The sequence below is a fragment of the Erythrolamprus reginae genome, chromosome 12, assembly GCF_031021105.1.
Source record: "Erythrolamprus reginae isolate rEryReg1 chromosome 12, rEryReg1.hap1, whole genome shotgun sequence".
NCBI classification, from domain to species: Eukaryota; Metazoa; Chordata; class Lepidosauria; order Squamata; family Dipsadidae; genus Erythrolamprus; species Erythrolamprus reginae.
The window spans coordinates 30,265,868-30,293,648 of NC_091961.1; the positions used below are offsets into that span (position 1 = coordinate 30,265,868).

At 41.4% G+C, this 27,781-nt stretch overlaps 1 protein-coding gene across 1 annotated transcript in view; it reads right to left on the reverse strand.

The window, feature by feature from the left end:
• Positions 1 to 1,010: 1,010 nt before the first annotated feature.
• GRIK4 (glutamate ionotropic receptor kainate type subunit 4) overlaps positions 1,011 to 27,781 on the reverse strand; it is a 313,397-nt gene continuing 286,626 nt past the window's right edge. The window contains exons 14-20 of the mRNA XM_070765309.1: positions 20,390 to 20,499; positions 15,177 to 15,350; positions 11,274 to 11,439; positions 10,103 to 10,328; positions 8,547 to 8,675; positions 2,778 to 2,896; positions 1,011 to 1,534 (exon numbers count right to left, since the gene is read on the reverse strand). Coding sequence (XP_070621410.1) covers positions 1,163 to 1,534; positions 2,778 to 2,896; positions 8,547 to 8,675; positions 10,103 to 10,328; positions 11,274 to 11,439; positions 15,177 to 15,350; positions 20,390 to 20,499 — 1,296 coding nt within the window. The 3' untranslated portion in view covers positions 1,011 to 1,162. The remainder of the gene's footprint in view (positions 1,535 to 2,777; positions 2,897 to 8,546; positions 8,676 to 10,102; positions 10,329 to 11,273; positions 11,440 to 15,176; positions 15,351 to 20,389; positions 20,500 to 27,781) is intronic.

Below are 27,781 nucleotides of genomic sequence, written 5' to 3' on the forward strand. Positions count from 1 at the left end.
TGTGTGATTATCTGCCTTTCCCCAAAAGTACAACTGTCGGACACATTATCATTGTTTGGGACTTATTATGGCTGGGAATGCTAATAATTTGCAGCTGTTAAGATAAAAGAGGGAGGGGGTTTGGACACTTTTTGTGCTATATTATTTCATCAGGAAGTCTAAGTCAGAACAGACACACTGAAACTACAAGGGTCACCTACAACGTAATGCACATTTTTTTCTCTCAGCCCACAGTAATGGTATAAATGCAAAACTTTAGATATACATTTTTTGAATTGTCAGGAGTGTGTGTGTAAATTTTGTGTTTCTTCAGACAGCGTAGTTGCAGCAGTGTTTCAAAATGGTGTCTGCAAGTGATGTACATTACAAGCAGCATGTCGTCATTGATTTTCTCACTGCAGAGAAAGAAACTGTTGCAAACATTCACAAATGTTTGTGTACAGTTTATGGAGAATCTGCAGTTGACAGAAGTACGGTTAGTTGCTGGGCACAGAGAGTGAGGCCATTAGAAGACAGTACGGCAGAGCCGAAATGCTGAAATGGCTTTGTGACCAGAACAAGGAGTGGTACCGACAGGGAATACACGCCCTTGTGTCTCGTAGGAAGGCCATAGAACGGGATGGAGATTACGTGGAAAAATAGGGAGTGTAGAAGACACATCATTCTTTTGTGTAAGTTTCATTGTGTTCAATAAATAATTGAAGAAAAAAATGTGGTGCATTACTTTCTGGGCGACCCTCGTAAAGTAGATCATTACCCTTTCTAAAAGAAAGTAGCTCTCTCATCAATGACATCCATAAAGTGGTGTATTTTCCCCCTCACCTGGTATAATATTATGTGAGTTTTAATGACCTTCTTTCGGTAACATTTTGCCTTTTATTCCACATCCCATACCTCAAAATTCCACAGAAGCAATATTCTGATTTCCCCATCTAGCTGGGAGCGCTTTCACCCAAGACTCGTAGAAAGAAGAATATTGAAAGACTCTCAGAGACGACAAGTAACAAGGCTGCCGTTGGGCTCTCTCCCAGCCTAAAGCTTTGATATGCTCTCAAGAAGCCGGGATGCCACTTTATTAATTTAAAAATAGTTCAACACTCTGTACAAGTCTCATGTTCTGTAAAATGGAACATTAGCTTCTGGTTCCGACGCCTCCCTTGCTTTATTCAGGCTCGCTGCTGTTTGTCACCTTCTCCCATTCCAAACTCTCGTCACTTTGCACGAGGGAATCTGGACCTGGCCGGACACGAAGACCTTGGAATCTCCGACATTCAGGGCACACCCGGATATGGGTGCAACCCCGAGCGACCAGGGCAGCTTCTTGTGCAAGTCTTTGTGCCAGCTGGTCAGGGTCCCCCCCACCACAGAGTTTCCCATTGCTGAGAGTGGTAGTGGTCGCCGTACGGGCTCGTCGGTCGTCTTGTATAATGGGGCGAGTCCGAAGAATAGCCCCTCGCCTTTGACGGGGGTGAAAACTGTCCCTGCAGAGAATGATGCTGCGCAATTCGGACGCCATCTCCTGGCAGGCTGATATCTAAGATGGGGTTAAAAATTATTATTATTATTATTAGTATTAGTATCAGTATCAGGAAAGACTGAATGAACTCAATCTGTATAGTCTGGAAGACAGAAGGAAAAGGGGAGACATGATCGAAACATTTAAATATGTTAAAGGGTTAAATAGGGTTCAGGAGGGAAGTGTTTTTAACAGGAAAGTGAACACAAGAACAAGGGGACACAATCTGAAGTTAGTTGGGGGAAAGATCAAAGGGAACATGAGAAAATATTATTTTACTGAAAGAGTAGTAGATCCTTGGAACAAACTTCCAGCAGACGTGGTTGGGAAATCCACAGTACAGTAACTGAATTTAAACATGCCTGGGGTAAACATATCCATTGTAAGATAAAATACAGGAAATAGTAAAAGGGCAGACTAGATGGACCATGAGGTCTTTTTCTGCCATCAGTCTTCTATGTTTCTATGTTTCTATTATTATTATTATTATTATTATTATTATTATTATTATTATTATTATTATTATTATTATTATTATTATATTATCATCATCGTCATCATTGTTGTTGTTATTATTATTTAGATTTGTATGCCGCCCTTCTCCAAAGACTCATGGCAGCTCACAGAATAGATACTAACATAAGCATTTAGCACAAATCTAATAATTAAAAATACAGTGGTACCTCGTCTTATGAACTTAATTTGTTCCGTGACCAGGTTCGTAAGTAGAAAAGTTCGTAAGAAAAAAGCAATTTTCCCCATAGGAATCAATGTAAAAGGAAATAATGATTGCAACCCCATCCCCAAAGTCACCCCTTTTATTTATTTATTTATTATTATTTATTACTTAGATTTGTATGCCGCCCCTCTCTGAAGGCTTGCGTTGCACCACTGGGAATCCCCGCCTCCGGACTTCCATTACCAGCCGTAACGCCCGTTCTTGTGTTGCTGGGATTTCCCTGAGCCTCCCCTCGCTGGGATTAAAAGCAGCGCCGGCAAAAATGAAGGGAATCCCAGCGAGGGAAGGTTCAGAGAAATCCCAGCAATGCAAGAAAGGGCGCTTCGGTTGGCAACAGAAGTCCAGAAGCGGGGAATCCCAGTGAGGGGAGGCTCAGGGGAATCCCAGTGCTTCGGCTACAAAACTCAGTGGCACTTTTCCATGCAGCTGTTGCCAGAAGTAGGATTGCCAACATAATTGCCAACATCTGATAACGAATATAGCACAACAACAATCAAATATTAGAGCATGGCCAAAACTTACTTCAGAATGTTCAGAGTGTCGAAGACTCCACAAGAACTCCAGCATTGCCATAAAAATCGCTACAATTAAACCGCATATCAGGACCACAAAAATTCCACCTATATTCTCCATTCCTAGACCTATCATAAAACAGAGAGAGAGAGAGAGAGAGAGAGAGAGAGAAACAAAAACAGCATTAGCACCAAAGAAAAAAATCCATTTTTAAAAAAAATACTGGTTCTGTTGATGTGGCTTTGTGGGTATCCTAGGGGAAGAACATTGCAAAATCTCCATTCCCACCCAACTCTGGAGCAGCCAGAGGTGGTATTTGCCGGTTCTCCAGACTACTCAAAATTTCCGCTACCAGTTCGTCAGAATCTGTCAGAACCTGCCGGATTTTGCCCCTGATTAGCACAGTGGACTAACTTCTAAGAAACTACAAATTGTTGCTAGCATCTGCAAGTAGTGATTTGTGTGATCAACTATGTGGCAGCCTGTGAGAAAATCTCCCACCCATGATTAACATTAAATTAACCTTGGCATATTATGCAAATACGCAACATAATGTAATGGCGGACCTGGATCGTAGCTAGCTTCCCTTGCATGCAAAGTTTGAATAAAAGCATTGCCCTCAATAACCCAGCACATTAAACTAAAGAACAGGGAGCAGCTTGGTAGCTTCAGTGCCCTGCAATAATATACATCAACATACTAGTTTTCACAGTACTGATGAGTTAATAATATCTGTTAGGGATTCAAACTGAAGTCACGAAAAATGGAATATTCTTCTGAAAAACAGATAGAAATATATGTATGTTGAAGTCTTCTGGGGGTAGTTCCATTGAACAGTGAGGATGGCTATCTCTAAAGTAGCATTTCTCAACCTTGGCAACTTTAAGGTGTATGGAGTTTGGCTCCCAGAATTCTGCACCCAGCTATGGAACTATTCTGGGAACTGAAGTCCACATAGCTTAGAGTCGTCAAGGTTGAGAAACATTACTTCCTTCTCCTTGCTGATGGAGAAGAGTCCATGGTCACTAAGGACAACAGATAAAGGATGGGGAGCTTTATTATCACCTAATCTCTTGGATTTCGTTCATATTTTTCAAAAAATAAAAACCAACCAACCTTCCATTGAGGACCTGTATAGTGCACGAGTCAAAAAGAGGACTGTGAAAATATTGACTGACCCCTCGCATCCTGGACATAAACTGTTTCAACTCCTACACTTAAAATGTCGCTACAGAGCACTGCACACCAAGACAACTAGACACCAGAACATTTTTCCCCCGAATGCCATATTTTGCTAAACAAATAATTCTGCACTACTATTACTACTAGTTTTTCCTCATCATTTCTATCACCCATTTCCTCCCGCTTATGACTCTATGACTGTAACTTGTTGCTTGTATCCTTAAGATTTTTATTAAAATTGATTGTTTCTTCATTGCTTATTTGATCCCTATGACCATCATTAAGTGCTGTACTTTATGATTCTTAACAAAAGTATATTTTCTTTTATGTACACTGAGAGCCTATGCACCAAAGACAAATTACTTGCGTGTCCAATCACACTTGGCCAATAAAGAATTCTTTTCTGTTCTATTCTTTCCGACAGGTAATTCTCCTTTTGAAAGGAAACCTTTGTTTCCAGGTCACCGAAACTTGGTTTTCCTCTTTTCTTGTTCGCCTCGTTTCTAGGATGATAGCATTAGCCTTGTTGTCTATCATAATATTGAAATACCTCCTCCAGGATCACGGTGTCCTGACGCCGATAGAAACGACTGCATTCGTTGCGCAAAACTGGGCAGATCCTGGAATGTTCACTTGAGATGGAGTGAGAAGACGCTCTCGTTTGTCACCAGAGTCATGTTTTGAAATGCGTCAAAAACTCTTGTGCTGCTTTAAGCCAGAGCAATCACTTATCCTCTGGATCAGGGGGGTGAAACTCAAGATGCTTAAATCAGGCCTGCAGGGCCAGCTTAGAAACAACATAGGACAGGACTGTGGTGCCTCTGCCAGCAAAAACGTAGCTTTGGGGGTGGGGAGGCTATGCGCTGCCTCCTCACTCCATTTTCACTGGCAGAGGGGTGCAAGAGCCCAATGGGGTACAGGGATGTGTGTGCACCCCACTGGCCTCCATTTTTGTTGTCAGAAGGGCTATTGAAACAAACTAATAATAATAATAATTTATTAGATTTATATGCCGCCGCTCTCCATAGACTTGGGGCGGAATAAAATGAATCAAGAGGAGAAATATTTCTCCTTTTGCATTTGAGCATGTAAGAAGGGACGGGATAGGAGAACGGGAAAGAGGAAAAGAAGGAGAAGGCGACCGATCTAAGGACGACGTTTTCCTCTTCAAATCCCTCTTCAATTTCTTCTGAAGAGAGCGAAAATGGAAATAATTCTGGGCAGATGAGCATGATTCATTCCTCTTCAGTGGAGTCGAACAGATGGAGTCTGACTCACTCTCTCTTCAGCCGGCCTGGTAGAAAACCGAAACAGCTCCTATTTAATGCCCGTATCACCTCGAGATTCGACTACTGCAATGCTCTTTACATGGGGCTACCTTTGAAGTTTGCAAACTACAAATCGTACAAAATGCAATCATGCAAGAAGAGTGGGGGCGGGGCGGATCTCTGGGTGGAGTTGGTTTCAGAGGGCCGGGGCCGCAACAGAGAAGGCTCTACCCCATGGGTCCGCTGTTATTTGGCCAACAGGGTCCTAAAGGAGCCAACTCTGTGCGACCTAACTGGTTGCTGAGACGTGTGAGGTAATCTGAGGTTAGTTGGGGGAAAGATCAGAAGCAACGTGAGAAAATATCATTTTACTGAAAGTGTAGTAGATGCTTGGAACAAACTTCCAGCAGACGGGGTTGGTAAATCCACAGTTACTGAATGTAAACATGCCTGGGATGAACATAGGTCCATCCTAAGATAAAATACAGGAAATAGCATAAGGGCAGACTAGATGGACCATGAGGTCTTTTTCTGCCATCAATCTTCTGTTTCTAATCAGTATAATTTTCTGCCAAGGATGCAGAAAATATGCAAATATGTAAAATAAAATGCCATTACATCTACCAAGGTCAAGCCCACAGAAAGAATTAGAGAAGTTGCATGGCCTCAAAGTCATTCTTGAGCTCATCCTATAAAACAATGATTCCCTTTCTCTAATAAAATGCATTGAATTATATGCAACCCATATCTCATGCCCTTTATTCGCAGCTCTGGTTTAAAACCAAAGTCAAGATTAACCTTGCTGAGACCAAAGCAGCATATATCTGTATCTATAATTCTTGCTGGAGGCAATGCACCTTTGGCTGCAATTGTTTATTACTGGGACTTGGATAGACTTCACTTGATTGAGCAGAGGACTGACTCACAAATGATGTGTTAGCTTGTATCAGAGCCGCCGAGTACAATTCTTAATCAATTCAGACACCTATAAAAGTTGCCTCTCTCCTCCTGAGCAGTAAATCAAAATGTGAGAATCAAAGATTTATTGACAGTCCCGCAGGCTTTTTAGAAGAAAGCTACACCATTCCTCCTTGTAAATCATTGTCCAGTTGTTTTATTTGTGAAAGTTGACGGTCATACCTCTTGGTGTCTGCCCAATGTGCTTTCAGGTGCTCAAACCTGAATTTCTTCCAACCACGTAGCAAGTCACAGTGGCAGAAGCAGTGATTCTTCCGCAAAGGTGCCCATTAAATGTCCTGGACTTCCAAAAAGAGAATTTGGCACCAGCAGAATACTGTATTTTTCAGAGTATAAGAAGCACTCTTTTCCTCCCTAAGAGAGGCTGGAAATTTGGGTGCATCTTATAATCTGTACGTAGGTTTTTTTTTTCCAGGCCTAACTACCTACTAACGATCTTCCTAGCTCTTACCTTGCAGGCTCTTTCAGTGTTCCTCTCTGCAAAGAATGTTTTCCAAGCACTAAGTCTTTGCAGGGTTTTTTTTCGTTGCTCTAACTTGCTTTGAATAAGTTTCTTTCCTAACCAGGTGCTAACAATGTTACCAGCTCTTACCAGCTTGCAAGCTCTTTCATTGTTACTCTCTGTGAAAAATGTTTTAACATGCCTGGGATAAACATATATCCATCCTAAGATAAAACGCAGGAAATAGCATAAGGGCAGACTAGATGGATCAGGAGGTCTTTTTCTGCCGTCAATCTTCTATGTTTCTAAATAATAAATAAGAATGAACCCCTAACTACTTTGGCTGATTGAGATCTATCAGTGTTTATTCTCATCTATGGGGTTGGGGAGGGGGAATTCTACGTGCTCCCCCCTCCTCTTCTCCCTCCCAGGAATCTATTTCATAATTTACCAGCTTATTTTTTGATGCTTTGAAGTTTAGTTATGTGTTTCAGATGTCAAGGTAAAGCAATTAGCGCTCTCTCTGGTCTCTGGATGTTTGAGGCTGACCAGTGAAGCAGTTAAAAGTGCCCCGGCAACATAATCTTGTCGGCAGAATTGGGCTGGAATTTCCACCGAGAGCAAGAATTTTAAAAGCAATGGCTTTGGACTTTCATGAAGAAATAACATACATTTGAATAAAAATCAAATCAATGTAAAGATACACACACACACACACACCGAGAGGCAATCGGAGGTTTACACACACAGGGAGGGAGAGATTATAAGCCATTGATGTAAAAGAACCAATTTCTTTTCATAATTGCATCTAAGATGCCTTCCTACCCCCCTGCCCGCCATCCGCTTCCCAGTTCTTTCATTTTTATGGTAAAACATAGATTTGAAGCAAAGACGGTTTCCAAACATCTGCTTCCCTTTATGAACTGTCCAACATGCAGAACACAAACTCTTTGCCAGAGGAAAGATACAAACTAATTGTCCTGCTTGCTTTTGCTTCTCCCCCCTCCCCCAACCAGCAAGCAATGAATGCTATGCAAACCTAGAGTCTTATAACTGTCTGTTTTGGTTCTGCAACCCAACAAGACCGACACAGACCTCAAAGGACTGCAGAAATGCAGAAAAAAACCCCAATTGCTGCCAACCTGCCTTCCATTGAGGACCTGGATACTGCACGAGTCAAAAAGAGAGCCATGAAAATATTAACTGACCCCTCGCATCTTGGACATAAACTGTTTCAACTCCTACTCTCAAAATGTCGCTACAGAGCACTGCACACCAAGACAACTAAACGCAAGGACAGTTCTTCCCCAAACACCATTACTCTGCTAAACAAAGAATTCCCTCAACACCGTCAAACATTTTACTAAGTCTGCACTTTTATTTCTACTAGTTTTTTCTCATCATTCCTATCACCTATTTCCTCCCACTTAGAACTGTAACTTGTTGCTTGTATCCTAAGAATTTTATTGATTGTTTCTTCGTTGCTTATTTGACCCTTATGACAATCATTAAGTGTTGTACCTCATGATTCTTGAAAAATATATATTTTCCTTTATGTAGACTGAGAGCATCTGCACCAAAGACAAATTCCTTGTGTGTCCAATCACACTTGGCCAATAAAGAATTCCATTCTATTCTACTCTATTCTATTCTATTCTTATTTGTATTTCCATTCTGTTCTATTCTATTCTATTCTAGGGCCTTATGGCATCATCATCGTCATCATCACATCAGAGTTGGAAGGATTAACACTTGGTTTTAACATGCACCCTGACGACGTCTCCTCGAATGTTGGCGACAAAGTTTGCAACCAAATTGCCAAACTCGGTGCTTAATCCAACAGCCCAACTACCAACCCCAGCTACTTATATTTTAACTACATTTCAGAGAAGGTCCTGGTTATTTTACCCTTGGCTCGGCGGTCTTCTTCTTTAGGGCACTGTCCACCTTCCCACCACTTTCGCTTCAGGATTTCCAGGCGGTTGGTCTCCTGTAGCTGGAGAATGGCCAAGTCAAACTCATCCCGGAAAAGAGAACCTGTAAAGCCAAGGGGGGCAAATCAGAGACCGAACGAATAAGCAGCTCATCTATTTGTTGTGTCTCGGGATGTGTGTGTGTGTTCTGTTTTCCATTTATATGTCCTTTTCCTTTTGTCAAACCTTGCAGGAAATCTTGAACGTTGGGTAAAATAAAATCTTTCCAAATGTATTCTTGCCTGAGCCTTTAAAGTTACAATGCGAGAAGCTGTCGTAAAACTTTCTCGATGTAGTGTAGCGCATTCCAGAAGAAGAAAGATATTTTCTACATTTCCTGAAAGTCTTACATTACATTAAATTTAAATTGTTAAATTGCTGGGACTTAGAATGTCTTTTGTATTGTGGAAAATGTATTTTCCATAATGCATTGTCATAATTACATTGATTTGAATATGTTCCTCTTTCTACCTCTTCCTACAATAAAAAAAAAACAGTATATATAAAGACTAGGTAGCTTCAGTTTCTCATATGGCTTATTTCTTATCTTAGAGCAGCCCCCCCCCAAACTTGGCAACTTTAAGACTTGTGGACTTCAACTCCCAGAATTCTCCAGCCAGAACATACTAGAGACCCCCTACTCTAGAGGTTCAAAGAGATTCATTCAGCAAGCAAAGCCATCAGAAAATTCAATGTGGTTTAGGAATAACTTGACACTCAAAATGGGTGAACAGTGCGGTCAGGCGGTAGGGAAAGCAAGTAGGATGCTTGGCTGCATAGCTAGAGGTATAACAAGCAGGAAGAGGGAGATTGTGATCCCGCTGTATAGAGTGCTGGTGAGACCACATTTTGAATACTATGTTCAGTTCTAGAGACCTCACCTACAAAAAGATATGGACAAAATTGAATGGGTCCAAAGACGGGCTACAAGAATGGTGGAAGGTCTTAAGCATAAAACGTATCAGGAAAGACTTAATGAACTCCATCTGTATAGTCTGGAGGACAGAAGGGAAAGGGGGGACATGATCGAAACATTTAAATATGTTAAAGGGTTAAATAAGATTCAGGAGGGAAGTGTTTTTAATAGGAAAGTAAACACAAGAACAAGGGTGGGCACAATCTGAGGTTAGTTGGGGGAAAGATCAGAAGCAACCTGAGAAAATATTATTTGAGTAGCAGATGCTTGGAACAAACTTCCAGCAGACGTGATTGGTCAATCCACAGTCACTGAATTTAACCATGCCTGGGATAAACACAGATCCCCCCTAAGATAAAATACAGGAAATAGTATAAGGGCAGACTAGATGGACCATGAGGTCTTTTTCTGCCGTCAATCTTCTATGTTTCTATGTTTCCATGACCATGTTATTTTTAGGGCTGAGTAACCTGCATGAAAGGGCTTCTGGTGTTTTATGAACCTGTGGGTTCTACTCATGCCCTGAACCTCTGCAGACAGCTCAGAAATAGCTAGAATTTCACTTCGCCGCCTACCGACAGGCATGCCAATCCCGTAGCCCTTGGTGTCCAGAAGGCCCCCGACCTGGGTGAGGTTGCAATTGCGCTGGCGGTAATACTCGTTCATGGTGGACTCCAGCAGGAAAGCATAGTTAGAGTTGAGCACGCGGGCGATGCCTTCTTCCGTGCTTTTAACAAAGACGCTCGGCTGCTTAGAGTACATGTAGTTCCACATTCTCTGATACGTCTGGTACCGTGAGTTCTTAACAAAATAAAATAATAAAGGTTAGTCTAACCCTGCAATCGATTGGCTAGACCCCTGGTTCCCAAAGTGGGGGCAATTTAATTTTTAATAGGGCCAATTGGAACCTTGTTTAAACCACGTTAATGGCCATTTTAGGCTTCCTTCACATGTGTAGAAGTTCACTTTTTGAATAGTAAGACTTATATAATTAGATTAATAATGTTTCATGTTTGGTTGTACTGAATGAATGATTATGATACTTAGTTTTTATAATGTTTTAGCTAATTATTTATATTAATTGGATCCAATTATAAACTGTATATTGTTTTATGGACATGCTGTGAGCCGCTCCGAGTCCACGGAGAGGGGTGGCGTACAAATCCAATAAATAAATAAATAATAAATTAATTAATAATAAAATTAACAACAACAACAACAACAACAACAACAGAGTTGAAAGGGACCTTGGAGGTCTTCTAGTTATCCAACATCTTAAAAACTTCCAGTGTTGGAGCATTCATAACTTCTGGAGGCAAGTTGTTCCACTGGTTAATTGTTCTAACTGTCATGAAATTTTTCCTTAGTTCTAAGTTACTTCCCTCCTTGTTTAGTTTCCACCCATTGCTTCTTGTCCTACCCTCACTTGCTTTGGAGAATGACTCCTTCTTCTTTGTGGCAACCCCTGAGATATTGGAAAACTGCTATCCTGTCTCCCCTGGTCCTTCTTTTCATTAAACTAGCCATGCCCAGTTCCTGCAACCGTTCTTCATATGTTTTAACCTCCAGTCCCCTAATCCTCTTTGTCGCTCTTCTCTGCACTCTTTTTAGAGTCTCAATATCCTTATTCTATTCTATTCTGCTCTATTCTATTCTACTCTACTCTATTCTACTCTACTCTATTCTATTCTATTATTATTTTCATTCCAAAAATGAATTCTGGTCTCGGGACAGCAAAGGGCTTACTTGGAAAAATGTCATGCTGGAGCCACCGTGGATTGTGCCGTACTCAATAGCTGTCTGGTCAGCCAGATCGTCGACGGATTCAATGGGCACTTCCATGCGCTGTACGGTGAGAAAAGCCGCCAGGTTAGCCGTATAGGAGGAGATGATGATCAAGGTAAAAGCCCACCTTGAGTGGAAGAAAAGGAAGCAAGAGACACAATGGAAACAATCTGGGCTTTGCAATTTAAGAGTACAGTGATCCCTCGGTTAGCGCGGGGGTTACGTTCCAAGACCTCCCGCGCTAACCGATTTCCGCGTTATACTGGATGCGGAAGTAAAAACACCATCTGCGCATGCGCGCCCTTTGTTCCATGACCGCACATGCGCAGAAGGTGGAGCGACGCAAGTTCGGAGGCTGGCAATGCAATGGTGATTTTTCCGGGCTCCTCGCCGCTACCCACAGGGCAGCGCTGGCGGCAATGGCAATGGCAACCCTCCCTCCTTCCCTTCTCTCCCTCCCTCCTTCCCTCCTTCCTTCCTCTCACCGGCTTTCTTGGGGCAGCGCTGGCGGCAATGGCAATGGCAACTCTCCCTCCTTCCCTTCTCTCCCTCCCTCCTTCCTTCCCTCCTTCCCTTCTCTCCCTCCCTCCTTCCTTCCCTCCTTCCCTTCTCTCCCTCCCTCCCTCTTTAATTGTGAGTATCCTCCTGGTCTTTTTAGCGTCGCCGCCTCCACTCCGTGTGCAACGTTTAGGAGGCATCTTCCAACAAGTCTGAACAAGTTCCAACAGTTGCAAAGCTTTTTTTTGCGTTTGCAACGATTGGTCGAGATTTTGGCCAATCAGCAATCAGTATGACATCATCGGGCGGGAAAAACCGTGGTGTAGGAAAAAAAACGCGGACTTATTTTTTAATTAATATTTTTTGAAAAACCGCGTTGCAGCGTTTCGCGCTAATCGAGAACGCGCAAATCGAGGGATCACTGTAATCTCTTTGCCTCTGAATGGTGCTAAACGTCTACCAATATATCAATATATCAAGAACTGGCTGGATTAAGTGGAAGAAAGAATCTGTGCAAAATAAGGGCACATGTTCTAGAAGTCAGCGTTTCAAGTAATGCACCCTCTGAAAGCAGAATTCCGAGACAAGTGAATTCCTCAAATAACAATTTATCAGATACAACTTATTGGCACAACTGGTGAAAACCCAAGTCATCAGTCACAATGCTTGGTTACGTTACTCCTCCTCTTTCCAGCCACCTCTTGAAATGTCCTTGGTTCCCACAGTAAAACCTTCTGTTTGGACTACAAAACTCCAGCTATCCATTCCTGCCTCCCTCCCTGTTTTGTGGCAACCCTGAAGCTGTAAAGTTGGCCTCAGCCATGTTCTCTTCAGGGTTCACGCTAGATTTGGTGGGCTTCTTATAAAGGAGTCTTTTGGAACTTGGTTCCTTCCAGTTGTGCAGAAATGAACAAGCCAGGATCCTCATCATTTTGGCTGAAGGCAGGGAACTCTGATTCAATCCTCAAACAAATGGAAGAGGAAATAACAACAATAACAACAACAACAACAACAGAGTTGGAAGGGACTTTGGAGGTCTTCTAGTCCAACCCCCTGCTTGGGCAGGAAACCCTCTTCTTCTTAAAAACCTCTTCTTAAAAACTTCCAGTGTTGGAGCATTCACAACTTCTGGAGGCAAGCTGTTCCACTGATTAATTGTTTTAACTGTCAGGAAATTTCTTCTTAGTTCTATGTTACTTATCTCCTAGTTTAGTTTCCACCCATTGCTTCTTGTTCTACTCTCTGGTGTTTTGGAGAATAGCTTGACTCCTTCTCCTTTGTGGCAGCCCCTGAGATATTGGAAGGCTGCTATCATGTCTCTCCTGGTCCTTCTTTTCATTGAACTAGCCATGCCCAGTTCCTGCAACCATTAGCCTCCAGTCCCCGAATCATCTTTGTGGCTCTTCTCCGCACTCTTTCTAGAGTCTCAACATCCTTTTTGCATCGTGGAGACCAAAACTAAATACAGTATTCCAAGGGTGGCCTTACCAAGGTCTTATAAAGTGGTATTAACATTAAAATTAAAATGGTATTAAAATTAGAACTAAGTTTGTCTATCTAATACTACTTCCTCTGTGCATCAGAAGCTGTTAAAGGTAAAATTTGATACAAAAGGCAGCATTGCAAAACTTAATTCTGCTACCAGTGGGATCATTGGATCCCACATTATTATTGTGCCTAAACTATTTTGTTATTAATACATTTCAGGATGTTTCTGACTTTAAAAAAAAATCGACAAAACCCAAGGGCATTACTGTACAAACGGTTGTGGAGATTAAGTTTTACATAGCTACTGGAATTGAGAGATATTGTATACTAGCTAAGAGCCAGAAAACCATGTCATAGATAAATTCCGTGGTTCCTTTTTAGAAGGAAAGCCTGTATTTATGTATCTCCCTTTTTACCCTCTGCTGCTCACAGATTCTCGAGATTCAATCTGCAACTAAGAGCAAGAACATTAATGCCAACAAACTCTGGGGGATACCAAACTTATCATCAGATTTCATGCTAGCATGGTGAACTAATAGCTTTGTTTAGAATTTAATTTAAAAAATCTTGAAGGATTAGGGAAAATGGGTTCACTGAATCATTGGGAAATATGAGTATATAAAGCTCCTCCGAATGTATTAACATGGGAATATCTGGACCTAGAGTGCCATTAAGTTGTCTCAGTTGCGATTGCATATTGGGTATCTTCTCCATTACAGTGGTACCTCTACTTATGAACTTAATTCCCTCCGTGACCAGGTTCTTAAATAGAAAAGTTTGTAAGAAGAAGCAATTTTTCACATAGGAATAAAATGTAAAAAGAAATAATGTGTGCGATTGGGGAAACCACAAGGAGGGTGGAGGCCCTGTTTCCTCCCAGGAGATTCCTAAAGAGGCCCCTTGGAGGCTTCTCCCCACCTTTTCCGGCCTTGTTTCCTCCCAGGAGATTTCTAGAAAGGTCCCACGGAGGCTTCTCCCCACCTTTTCCTGTTACAGTTTCAGAGGCTCGCATTTGTAAACAGAAAATGGTTCTTGAGAAGAGAGAAAAAAATCTTGAACACCCAGTTCCTATCTAGAAAAGTTCATAAGTAGAGGCATTTGTAGGTAGAGGTACCACTGTATTTCAAATTGAGAAACCAGGTTGCCCTGACTAAAATACTTAATCTTTCCCCTGATATAGCCGACAAAGGGAGGAGAGACTGTGGCTTAGAGGCTAATACATCTGCCTAATATACAAGTAGCGTGGGTTCGAATCCCGGAAAGGTATGGCTAGATCAGGAGTCTTTACAATCCTAGTATTGATATTAATACTAATGTTTAACATATTATCTTATTTTCTTCTGACAAGTCAGCCATACAACAAATTCCATGCTTTATAATATTCCAAATCTTCTTTTTCGTTCAATTTGTATGTATTATCTAATACGTAATTGACAATAAAATAAAATAAATAGGGATAAATAATTAACAATTTGATGTATATGAAATGTGTTATTGTACCTTTGATTGACTATAGGCGGTTGAAAGTATAACAAACATGTAAATTAAGTCAATAACCGAAACTATGTTTTGTTTTTGTATGTTACCGTACGTAATAGCCGGTGAGTTAATTATTTGTTGTGTTTAATGGATATGTATAAATTGATTAGATAAATGATATCCTTTTTTTCTTTCTTTTTTTCTTTCTTTTTTTCTTTTTGTCCTTTGTCTCTTTTCTCTCTATTTCTCTTTTTGTCTTTTTGTATGTTAGAATGTATTTCAATGTTACTTATGTTTTATTTTTAACTCAAATATTTGAATTAAAATTATTTTTAAATAAAAATAAAAAATAAAATAAAATAATAAATAATGTCTATGGAACCCCCCCAATTTTCTTACCAAACGCCACTGACGCAGCGGGTGGACAAAGCTCGGGGGGCAATCGTGGAGCCTTGTTGCATAAACCCACCGACAGGAAACCACAGGCTGTTGCCTAGAGAATACTGATTGATCAGAAGATTGCATCGCCCTTGCGAACAGGGATGGGGGCTGTACCACTCGTAGGGTGTCAATCTGCAGCATCAAAACACAAGACATCCGGTTACACTGGCATGCAAGCACAGAAGCAAGAGTGATAGAATTTCCCTGGATGCATAATTTCTCAAGAGGAGGTCCTGCCGTGGAAAAGCATATCATACGATCACGATCAATTTGAAACCACGACAGAATATATCACCTTCGCCTGCGTCTTAATCATTGTTTATCAGGAAAGACTTAGTGAACTCAATTTGTATAGTCTGCAGCAGTGTTTCCCAACCTTGGCAATTTGAAGATATCTGGACTTCAACTCCCAGAATTCCCCAGCCAGCAAATGCTGGCTGGGGAATTCTGGGAGTTGAAGTCCAGATATCTTCAAGTTGCCAAGGTTGGGAAACACTGACCTGGAGGACAGAAGGGAAAGGGGGGACATGACATTTAAATATGTTAAAGGGTTAAATAAGGTTCAGGAGGGAAGTGTTTTTAATAGGAAAGTGAACACAAGAACAAGGGGGCACAATCTGAGGTTAGTTGGGGGAAAGATCTGAAGCAACGTGAGAAAATATTATTTGGCTGAAAGAGTAGTAGATGCTTGGAACGAACTTCCAGAAGACGTGGTTGGTAAATCCACAGGAACTGAATTGAAACATGCCTGGGATAAACGTATATCCATCCTAAGACAAAATACAGGAAATAGTATAAAGGCAGACTTCTACTCGCCTTTTACAGCCCTGTTTCCTCCCAGGAGATTCCTAGCGAGGCCCCATGGAGGCTTCTCCCCGCCTTTTCCGGCCCTGTTTCCTCCCAGGAGATTCCTAGCGAGGCCCCATGGAGGCTTCTCCCCGCCTTTTCCGGTCCTGTTTCCTCCCAGGAGATTCCTAGCGAGGCCCCATGGAGCCTTCTCCCCGCCTTTTCTGGTCCTGTTTCCTCCCAGGAGATTCCTAGCGAGGCCCCATGGAGGCTTCTCCCCGCCTTTTCTGGTTCTGTTTCCTCCCAGGAGATTCCTAGCGAGGCCCCACGGAGGCTTCTCCCTGCCTTTTCTGGTCCTGTTTCCTCCCAGTTCTTATCTAGGAAAGTTCATAAGTAGAGGCATTTGTAGGTAGAGGTACCACTGTATCTTGAAGACAAAGGTTCCTTATATCCAGGTCTTAGGCAGGCTGGTTAGCTGCTTTGGCTATCTGGGTGGGCTAGCTTCTGCAAAACGTTACTCCAATAGGGTATTGTTTGGCAGAAGTAAGATTTCCCCCACTCCCCTCTTGGTCAGCCGCCTGACACTGGATGTCTGTTATCTGAAGCCCCATGTCATTCGCTGCAGACGCGTTTAGACAACGCATCCGAAGCAGCTGTACCTTTTGTGCCGACAGGCTCCAACTGCGTTATAAGTGGCTTCAAACCCTGGGTGTTTCTGAAAATCTTTATGAGCTCATGAATCTGACAGTTTCAGTTGCACTGAAAGACCCCCAAAGGTGGCCAGTATTACAGCTTTGTAGTCTTCGTGTGCATCTACAGAGAGTGAAAATCAGTGGCGTCTCTTTTGCCGAAACCGCAGAGACGCGATCCTATTTTGATAGGGAAGAATTGCATTGGTAGGGGTCAGAAAATTCTATTTCTACTAAAAATAGGTATTTGTTGCAGGGAAGAGCTGCAATTCAGCACAGCCACAAATATAGTAACATACAGCTATGGTCTGCCTTTCTTAAACTTAAGATTTAACCATCTTACATCTCCCCGCCCCCAAATTTACAGGAATTCTGGACATTTGTCAAATTTAAAAAATATACAGTGGTACCTCTACCTACGAATGCCTCTACTTACGAACTTTTCTAATAAGAACCGGGTGTTCAAGATTTTTTTGCCTCTTCTCAAGAACCGTTTTCCACTTACAAACCCGAGCCTCCAAAACTGTAACTGGAAAAGGCAGGGAGAAGCCTTCGTGGGGCCTCTCTAGGAATCTCCTGGGAGGAAACAAGGCCGGAAAAGGCGGGGAGAAGCCTCCGTGGGGCCTTTCTGGGAATCTCCTGGGAGGAAACAGGGTCTCCACCCTCCCCATGGTTTCCCCAATCACACTCATTATTTGCTTTTACATAGATTCCTATGGGGAAAATTGCTTCTTCTTACAAACTTTTCCACTTAAGAACCTGGTCACGGAACAAATTCAGTTTATAAGTAGAGGTACCACTGTATACAGTGATCTGGATTCATCTTTAGAACGAGATTATATTTTTTACTAATTGTTCTAATTCATTTTGAAGGAAACATGGGACATACTGCCGTCTGTTTGAATTGATCAAAGGCTAAGATTTGTATTCGTATTGTTTCTCGAAATAGTGTGATATTGGCAATAACAAATCCTTTATGATCTTAGCCTCAGATGAACCTCCTTCATGTTGCTCTATTGATTGACTCATTGCGCGATTCTATGCATATTTATTTGAAACCCTGCAGCTTCGAAGCTGCCTTGAAGCACCTTTATAAATACATCTGACATGGGACTTCTGACATTGGGGTGGGTTCTGGATCCTTTTGCTGCTATCTCACTCAGGCTTGCGCCATGCGCAAGCACTTGAAGCAATAAAAATATAGATTCTGCATATGCATAGGAGCAAAAACTAGATTCTGAGCATGTGCAGAAGCAAAAACTAGATTATGTGCATGAGCAGGAGCAAAAACTAGATTCTGTGCATGCGCAGGAGCAAAAACTAGATTCTGTGCATATACAGAAGCAAAAACTAGATTCTGTGCATGCGCAGGAGCAAAAACTAGATTCTGTGCATATACAGAAGCAAAAATTAGATTCTGTGCATGTGCAGGAACAAAATATAGATTCTGCCCATGTGCAGAAGCAAGAAATAGATTCTGCACATGTGCAGGAGCAAATAATAGATTCTGCGCATGAGCATGCACAGATTCCAAAATTACCTTCTGAGACACTGACAGAACCAGCTTAGTCATCATCTAAAGAACCGGTTAGAACTGCTAGCAACTAACTTCCGGACTCAAGATCAAATCGATAGAGAGGTTCCTCTCTTTGTTTTTGTTGTTGTGGATCTAAGCAAACTTAGGTTATAAGCAAACAAGATAGGAAGCTTGTTGGTTTATGCAATATTTTTCCTTTGAGGACGATAAGCCTAGTTCGATCATTTCTCTCTGAAACTGCCACAAGATAATTGTCACTAATAAAAAGTATAATCATTTCCCCCCCTCATTCTGGGAAATCCTTGCTTTATGACTCATCCCCATATAGCATAATTGGATTTGTATTGAGTCTGCAATCTAAATTCCTTTTTTAAAAAATTGGCTTAAATGCCCAGTTCTGATTTTCTGCAGAGGAATTCATACCCAAACATAGCAGTATGCCAGCTAGTTCTGCTTAAGCTAATGTCTAGTGTCCCTTTTGAGCCCTCTCAAGGACATTGTTGGGGCAGCGTCTGTCCAGCCTAACTCCAAATCAAGCTGTGATGAAAATCTAGAGTCTTTACTTATCAACTGCAAACCATTTTACTCTTCGTGTGAGTTTTCATCAGTTCTACTACTGTATTTTTGGAGTATAAGACGCACCTTAGTTTTGGGGGAGGAAAATGGGGAAAAGAATCTGCTTACCAGGTATTAATCTGGCTAGCATCTTTAGTCTGGTCAGCTTCAGCACATTATTTTATCCCCTGGTTAAGGCTTAAAAAAACTTTATTCGGAGAGAGTAACAATGAAAGAGCTTGCAAGCCAGTAAGAGCTGGGAACTTAGTTGGCACCTGGTTAGGGCTGGAAAGAAACATTCGGAGCAAGTAGAGAATGGGGAAAAAACAAAACCTACAAAGACAGGGTTTGGAAAACATTCTTTGCAGAGAGTAACAATGAAAGAGATTGCAAGCTGGTAAGAGCTGGGAACATTGTTAGCACCTGGTTAGGGCTAGAAAGAAACTTATTTGGAGCAAGTTAGTGCAATGAAAAAAACCCTGCAAAGATTTAGTGCTCGGAAAACATTCTTCGCAGAGAGAAATAATGAAAGAGCCTTCAAGGTAAGAACTGGGAAGATTTTTAGCTACTAGTTAGGGCTGGGGAGAAAAAAAGCTACATTCAGAGCATAAGATGCACCCAAATTATCAGCCTCTTTTAGGGAGGAAAGGTGTGCCTTATACTCCAAAAATACAGTAACTGCTGTCTTTGTCCTGCCACAAGCCTGGGTAAACAAGGCATTAAGAACTCTAGCTGACCAAATTATGGAGGCTGAAGCCAAATACCCCGACCAGCCATTATTTTGGGAGATTTAAACAAGGCAAAGTTAAGGAAAGAGCTATCAAAATACTTTCAGCGTGTCAATTGTCTTCGGACAAAATATTTTCAGCGTGTCAATTGTATGCCGCCTCAAGTCTTCGGAGAGTGGCGGCATACAAATCTAATTAATAATAATAATAATAATAATAATTATTATTATTATTATTATTATTATTATTATTATTATTATTATTAATTGTCATTTCAGCCGGCTTGCAAAAAATGTCAGTGGAATTCAAGGGTTATTAATATGTGGGGTGGTCAGGGGTGAGAAATAGTCTCTGCTCCTGTAGTGCAACACTCCTCAAAAAGCCGGGTTGGGTTATAACTTACCTTGCCGCTGGTTCGATTCCTCCCATGCTGCCATTAGAGTGGGAGTGTGGCCTACCAGTGATGGCCAACCAGTGATCAGGGGTGTGGCCAACCAGCAATTTTTTTGCTTCTGCACATGCGCAGAAGCAAAAAAAAAGCGCTGAAAATCAGCAACCTTGTGCGAAAAATGCGCAATAGCCAAATCTCACCCATGCACACATGTGCATGTGTCAGGCAGTGTGGAGATTTATTTATTTATTTACCTGGATTTATGTGCCAGCCCTCTCCGATGCACATGCACATCTCAATTTCCGCTAACGGAATCCCGATCCCAGCTGTATCGAGTGCAACCCTCTACTGATCCTCTCCACCCATCCCTTATCAACCACAGACAAAGCAGCCCACATTCGATTCCTCCGTGTAGTTCTCAGACGCTGCCAGTAAGTGTCACTGTGAGGACAGGGAATAGACAGAGAATGAAAAGTTAACCCTACCGGGCCACCAAGAAGAGGATGCAGCTGACTGCCAGGTAGGCAAGTAGCATGAAGAGCCAAACCCCAGGAGAGAACGGATCCAGGAAAGAGAAGTAGCCAGGTTTGCGACCCTACGACAGAGAGGATAATAATAATAATCACCATTCAGTGCTTACGACTTTCATACATACAGTGGTACCTCAACCTAAGAACGCCTCTACTTACGAACTTTTCTAGATAAGAACCAGGTGTTCAAGATTGTTTTTGCCTCTTCTCAAGAACCATTTTCCACTTACAAACTCGAGCCTCCGAAACTGTAATTGGAAAAGGCGGGGAGAAGCCTCCGTGGGGCCTCTCTAGGAATCTCCTGGGAGGAAACAGGGCCAGAAAAGGTGGGAAGAAGCCTCCATGGGGCCTCTCTAGGAATCTCCTGGGATGAAACAGGGTCAGAAAAGGCAGGGAGAAGCCTACATGGGGCCTCTCTAGGAATCTCCTGGGAGGAAACAGGGCCGGAAAAGGGCGGGGAGAAGCCTCTGTAGGAATCCCCTGCTGGCTGTAGTTCAGCAGTTCAAGTCTCACCACTGGCTCAAGGTTGACTCAGCCTTCCATTCTTCCGAGGTGGGTAAAATGAGGACCCGGATAGTTGGGGACGATATGCAGACTCTGTAAACCACTGTAAAGCACTTTGAAGCGGTATATAAGTCTAAGTGCTAAAGTGCTTTGGCATTTAGTCATGTCGGCCACATGACCACAGAGTGTAAACTGCAACCTGATTGGGCCAGAGCATTATAAGATGCAAAGCAACTTTACAATGATTGTTGGTTATTAATTGTTAGCTGTTGGCTGTTAGTTGGCCGGCTGGAGCAGTTTTTGAATGCGAGTTACTTATTGAGTTAGAGCTGTAGTACTGATACGGAGAAACCTGGATTGGTTTAGTATCTACATGTAAGCAAGCTTTGCTGCATATAATTTTGTTCCTGTAAATAGAAGACTAAGACAAAAGATATTTTGATTTCAATGAAGAGTAAAATTGTTTACTACTGTTTTCTACAAACGTAACTCCGTTATTTCTTTGCACTGGTTCCTAAATGGCCACATTATAATTCTGGTAGCTTGTCAAGTCCTGCTGCGTAACTCTGTATATCCGGACAAATCTGTTCATGTGAATGTCTCGAAAGGCAGGGGGAAGATTCCCCACTTGGAAAATACAACAGCTGGTCTTATCTTGCCCTGTCTTCTGACTGCTGACAGTGTGCCCCAAACCCCTGGGTTCCCAAGGCCTCATTTAATGACCCAACTGCACAATATCCCATTAGTCTGAACGGAGCGGGAGAGGAAGGAAGGCTGTGTTTTTAACAGCGGGTCAACAGCAAGCCCTCTTATTAGAGTCCCTGTGTCAGAAAGGCACACTTGATTAAATTGCAACACATGAAATTGAGACAAATGACAGGCCCATTGAAACCTGCCATTGGTGGTTATTTGTGATGAAACCTTTCTTCCCCTCTCTCTCTTTCCCTCTCTCCTGCTCTCTATTCTGTCTGTCTGTTTGTCTCTCTCTCTCCCCCTCTCTCTTCTGTCTGTTTCTCCCCCTCTCTTCTGTCTGTCTGTCTGTCCCTCCCTCTCTCTTCTGTCTGTCTGTCTCCCTTCTGTCTGTCTGTCTGTCTCTCTCTCCCTCTCTCTCTTCTGTCTGTCTGTCAGTCTCTCTCCCTCCCTCCCTCTATATCTTCTGTCTGTCTGTATGTCTGTCTCTCTCTCTCCCTCTTTCTTCTGTCTGTCTATCTCTCTCTCTCCCTCTATCTCTTCTGTCTTTCTGTCTGTCTGTCTCTCTCCCCCTCTCTCTTCTGTCTGTCTCTCTCTCTCCCTCTCTCTCTTCTGTCTGTCTGTCTGTCTCTCTCCCTCCCTCTATCTTTTCTATCTGTCTGTCTACCTGCCTGCCTCTCTCTCTCTCTCTCTCTCTCTGTGTAAAATGGGCAGCAGTGGGCTACTAGCCGAAATGCTAAATTGCGCTGCCGCCGCAGCTCATAACTGCTTGTGGGACCAGCCTGATTTCGGTTCTGCACCTGTAGAGGTAGCAAAGTAGCGCACCAAGCCGCAGGAGCGCCTGTGTTTCGGTGAGTTTCTTTTGCTTCTGCGCATGCCGAAACACGGGCGTACCTGTGAGTCTATGCTCGATTTTGCTACCTCCACAGGTGCAGAAGCGAAACCGTGCTGCGGTGGCGAGTGCAATTTAGCGTTCTGGCTAGTGGCCCACCGCTGAAAATGGGGTACAAGCAGGCTGGGTCTGAGGACTGAGAAAAGAAGTGATAGAAGACAGAAACCAAATGTCAACTCAACGGGGGAGGGGATGGAGACGGAGGGGGAAATGCCGGTTGAACAGGCTGGAAATGTTCCTTGCGGTTATTTGTTAAGAAGATTCCGATGGAAACTGTTGGATTAAACACAACGTCAGCTGCAGTTTTCCATGCTGGAATATGAACGGGAAGCGAGAAGGCACCAGATGGGCTTGGAAGACTGTTTTCACCGGCTGCGCCAAACAGCTCTCGATTATTACAATGAGTTTTCAAGCCTTCTCATGTTAAATTAATATTTACCCTTTTAATTACTCAATACATTACAAAAGAAAAAGATGTTGAGCTGTTGGGAAAAGCGCAACGAAGAACAACTAAGGTGATTAGAGGCCTGGACACTCAAATGTATGAGGAACTGTTGGATAATTTGAGTTTGGCTAGTCTGGAGAAATGAAGGACTTTGGGGGACATGATTTTATTTAATTTATTTTTATTTTTAAAATTTATAAGTCACCCTTCTCCTAGCAGACTCTGGCTTATTGTGTGGGTGTGGCTTGATGGTCATGTGACCAAGTGGGAGTGGCCCTCTGACCATGTGACCAAGTGGGAGTGGCTTGACAATCATATGACTGGGGGGTGGCTTAAAGGTCATGTGACTGAGTGGGAGTGGCTTACCAACCAAGATAAGTTTGTCAAATAGGTACTTGGACTCTTTTTTTAGTTGATTAAGTCACATTATTGGAATAGCCACAAAAAGGACAAACGACAGACAGCATTATTTGTTGTGGGGCACAGTAACATGCTCCGAGTCTCCGGAGAGGGGCAACATATAAATCTAATTAATAATAATAATAATAATAATAATAATAATAATAATAATAATAATAAAATAATAATAACATTTAAAGGTTTTGTACTGATGTATGAGGCAGAAATTTGCGTGAAGAGGTAGAATTTCTCTCCGTTTTTTCCTCCTGAGTTTTGGAGTATGTACAGTATTGTCTTCTTGCTTTTAGGCCCGAGATCAACTTCTAATTTAGCACAATAGGATGGGGCAAGGAAACCTCGATTTAAGGGGAGCTGAATTTATAAGCTTCCTTTTCTTTTTTTGGCCATTTTTGTGAAATCTGCTCACTCTTCCCTCTCGTTAAAACTTTTAAAAAAGAAGATGTTTGAGTGAAGAAACTACTCGGGTTTATTTTATTTTTTTCCTTTCACACATCTCGATCCGAGGGCAAATCCAAAATTAGCAACCATCTGGTCTCGCGTCTGACGAAATATATCGTCCATCTGATTTTTGCAACAGGGATTAAGAGAGACCAAACTCAACCAGTCTGGGATAAAATACCGTTATTGTTCACAGGGTAAAGAAGATTTTGTCCTTTGACTTGTGGGGCCTATTTGTCTAAAGGAGTTTCTCCTACTTGTCTCCCTAATGGAGAAATGTGAGACTTCTAGTCCCATAAAATTGGAAAGCGTCTCGTTGGGAGATGGAGAAAAAAGCGTTGTAGATTAAAAGGCAAAAACAGAACGGCAAAACGAACAGGTAGGCCAGGAGTTGTCAAACTTGATTTTGTTACTGTATTTTGCAGAGTATAAGACACACCTTAGTTTTTGGGGAGGAAACTAGGGAAAATAATCTGCTAGCATCCTTAGACTGGTCAGTTTCAGCACATTATTTTATCCCCTGGTTAGGGCTTTTAAAAGAAAACTTTATTTGGAGAGAGTAACAATGAAAGAGCTTGCAAGCCAGTAAGAGCTGGGAACAGTGTTAGCACCAATTAGGGCTGGAAAGAAACATTTGGAGCAAGTAAAGCAATGAAAAAAATCCCTACAAAGATAGGATTTGGAAAACATTCTTCGCAGAGAGTAACAATGAGAGAGCTTGCAAGCTGGTAAGAGCTGGGAACACCTGGTTAGGGCTGGAAATTTGGAGCAAGCTGGAGCAATGAAAAACCCCCTGCAAAGACTTAGGGCTTGGTAAACATTCTTTGCCGAGAGAAACAATGAAAGAGCCTGCAACGTAAGAACTGGGAAGATTGTTAGCAGCTGGTCAATGAGCATCAACCTTGAGCCTGGTGAGATTCGATCTTCCAAACTCCTGGCAGCTGGTGATCAGCAGAAGTAGCTTGCAGTATTGCACTCTAACTATGGCGCCACTGAGGCTCTATACCAAATCGTTCTTTTGCTTCTTCTACTCTTAGCAAATTTCTGGAAGGAGAACTCATAACTCCTAGAAGGGAATTATCCACACCACTTTTGCAAAGGGCAAATAATTCACATTTCACAAGATAAGATAATAATTATTATCATGTTTACAAATGTTACCATGATGGTAGCATCCTCCTCGCCTTTCGTAAGAGTCTTAAGACTCATTTATGTCGCCAGGATTGGATCGATTAGATCTTGGCCCCTGGCCAATGAATGATTGTATGGTTGTTTCGCAAGTTACTCAAGACCCACCTATATCGCCAGGCATGGGGGAATTAAGACATCTCCCCCAGGCTTTCTTATATTTTATGTTTGGTATGTATGTGTTGTATGGTTTTTAAATTGTTGGGGTTTTTTAATGTAATTTTATTATTAGATTTGTTCCATTGTTATACTGTTTTTATTGTTGTTGTGAGCCGCCCTGAGTCTTCGGAGAGGGGCGGCATACAAATCTAATGAATTGAATTGAATTGAAATTGAATTGTTGTACAAATGGGTGTGATTGATTTTAATAGAAGCTAGGAATTTTAAAATAGTTATGTAATTTTTTATTTAATTGGATTGATTTTCATTATAATTTGCTGTTTTTTCATTTTAAAAAAATATTTTTATTGGATATAAATATTAAAAATACATTTAGAATATTGATTAGACTTGTACACACATAACCTAACATAAATACATATATGCAGACATACAAACAAAGCAAAGAAAAAAGAAAAAAAGGGGGAGGATTTAGAAGAAATGGTTAGAATGGTTCAAAGAAATAATACAACAAATGATTAATATGAAACCAGAAACCTTTTTACTAGGGATATTTGATGATGACTTGGGAAAAAAATATAGGTATACATTCTTACAGCAACAAGAAAAGTAATGGCACAATACTGGAAACAGAACAAAATAACGAGCGCTAGGACTATTATTAAAAAAATTATTAGAGTGTGCGGAACTGGACAAATTAACATATACATTGAGCAACAAAGAAGACACAGAATTTTATGAAAGCTGGAATATGTTCTACAGCTGGATAGAGAAAAGAAAGGAAACAAGGAGAGTAAACAGGAGAAATCAGAGTGTAAAAATATTGATAGAGATAGAGAATTAGGGAATGGATAATAATAACATCTTAATGTTTGCATGGTGATTGTATTATATAAAATGTAGATACTGAAATATTGATATTAATAAGGAAATAGATTGAAAGTAAAAAACTGTAAAAGAGATACAGTTTAACCATATGAAATATGACAACAGTATAGTTTACTGTAAAAAGAAGAGATTTAGTAACTTGCTGTTTTTTCAATGTTGTATGCCACCCCGAGTTTTCGGAGAAGGGTGGCATAGACATCCAATAAATAAATAACTAAACAAACTTTAACCCCCAAAGGTAAAGTTTCTGTTGAGTCGAGCTCTTGGAAACTATCAGGAGATTATTTTGATTTTTCAGTTCAGTCTACAGCCTTGGCATGCCCAGGTGATATCCCGATCAAGTACTAATCAAGGATGACCCCGATTAGCTTTTCTTCTCACTCAGCCAAAATGAATTAGCTCCTGCCACCCGCTTTGATATTCCACTACGGAATCTAATGTCTGAGGGTTGAGTTTTATAATTAGTGCAATTTCTAATTTTCCTACGATGTTAATTAAAAAAATCAGACAATATCTGGCACGGTATGAAATTAAAAAAAGTCTCTTGATTAATGTTTGGCCTCACGATATCCACAGCTTGGGCTAATTTTTGATGTTTTAAATAACATTGGAATAATTAGCATCTTCCTTTAACGACCCCCATAATCCCGTGCGGGATGGAATCTGGGCAACAGTGTCAGTATTACGTACTGCACTGGTTGGGTTTGTCAATATATGAACTAACCAGCAATGTATGTTTGGAGGAAACAGTATAATATTACTTTAAGGGCTAGGCTGCAATAATGTTACTTTAAGAGCTAGGCTACAATTAGCCATGAAAGAAAATCTGCTCTCTGTTGAATTGAGCTGTATTGCATTGTATTGTTGGTTGTTGGTGGCTATTGTGGTTAGTCTTGATAATGCTTGCTATATTGCTTGTGTGCTAAGTTTTACTGTGTGCTAAAATATAGCTGTGTGCTTAATACTGCTGATAATAGAATAGAATAGAATAGAATTCTTTATTGGCCAAGTGTGATTGGACACACAAGAAATTTGTCTTTGGTGCATATGCTCTCAGCATACATAAAAGAAAAATATACATTTGTCAAGAATCATGGGGTACAACACTTAGTGATTGTCATAGGGGTCAAATAAGCAATGAAGAAACAATCAATATTAATAAAAATCTTAGGATACAAGCAACAGGTTACAGTCATACAGTCCTAAGTGGGAGGAAAAGGATGATAGGAACGATGAGAAAAAACTAGTAGAAATAGAAGTGCAGATTTAGTAAAAAGTCTGACAGTGTTGAGGGAATTATTTGTTTAGCAGAGTGATGGTGTTTGGAAAAAAACTGTTCTTATGTCTAGTTGTCTTGGTGTGCAGTGCTCTGTAGCAATGAGGGTAGGAGTTGAAACAGTTTGTGTCCAGGATGCGAGGGGTCAGTAAATATAATATATATATATAAATAATATAAATAATATAGTGTGCTAAATGGTCTATGTACTTGCTGTGTGTTTAATAATGGTCCATGTATTATATTATGGTTATTATCTGTCTCCCCTATATGGCCAATTGCAGCCCAGCTCTTAAAGTAACATTATACTATTTCTCCAAACATACATTGCTGGTTAGTTCATATATTAACAAACCCAACCAGTGCAGTATGTAGATTGAATGAAGCAGAGCGTTTACTGTCTGGATGCCCTTCCTGTCACCAATGTGGAGGATTTGGGGGGGGGGGGGTTTGCAGCAGATACATTCTCAATGTGCCCAGAGAGAG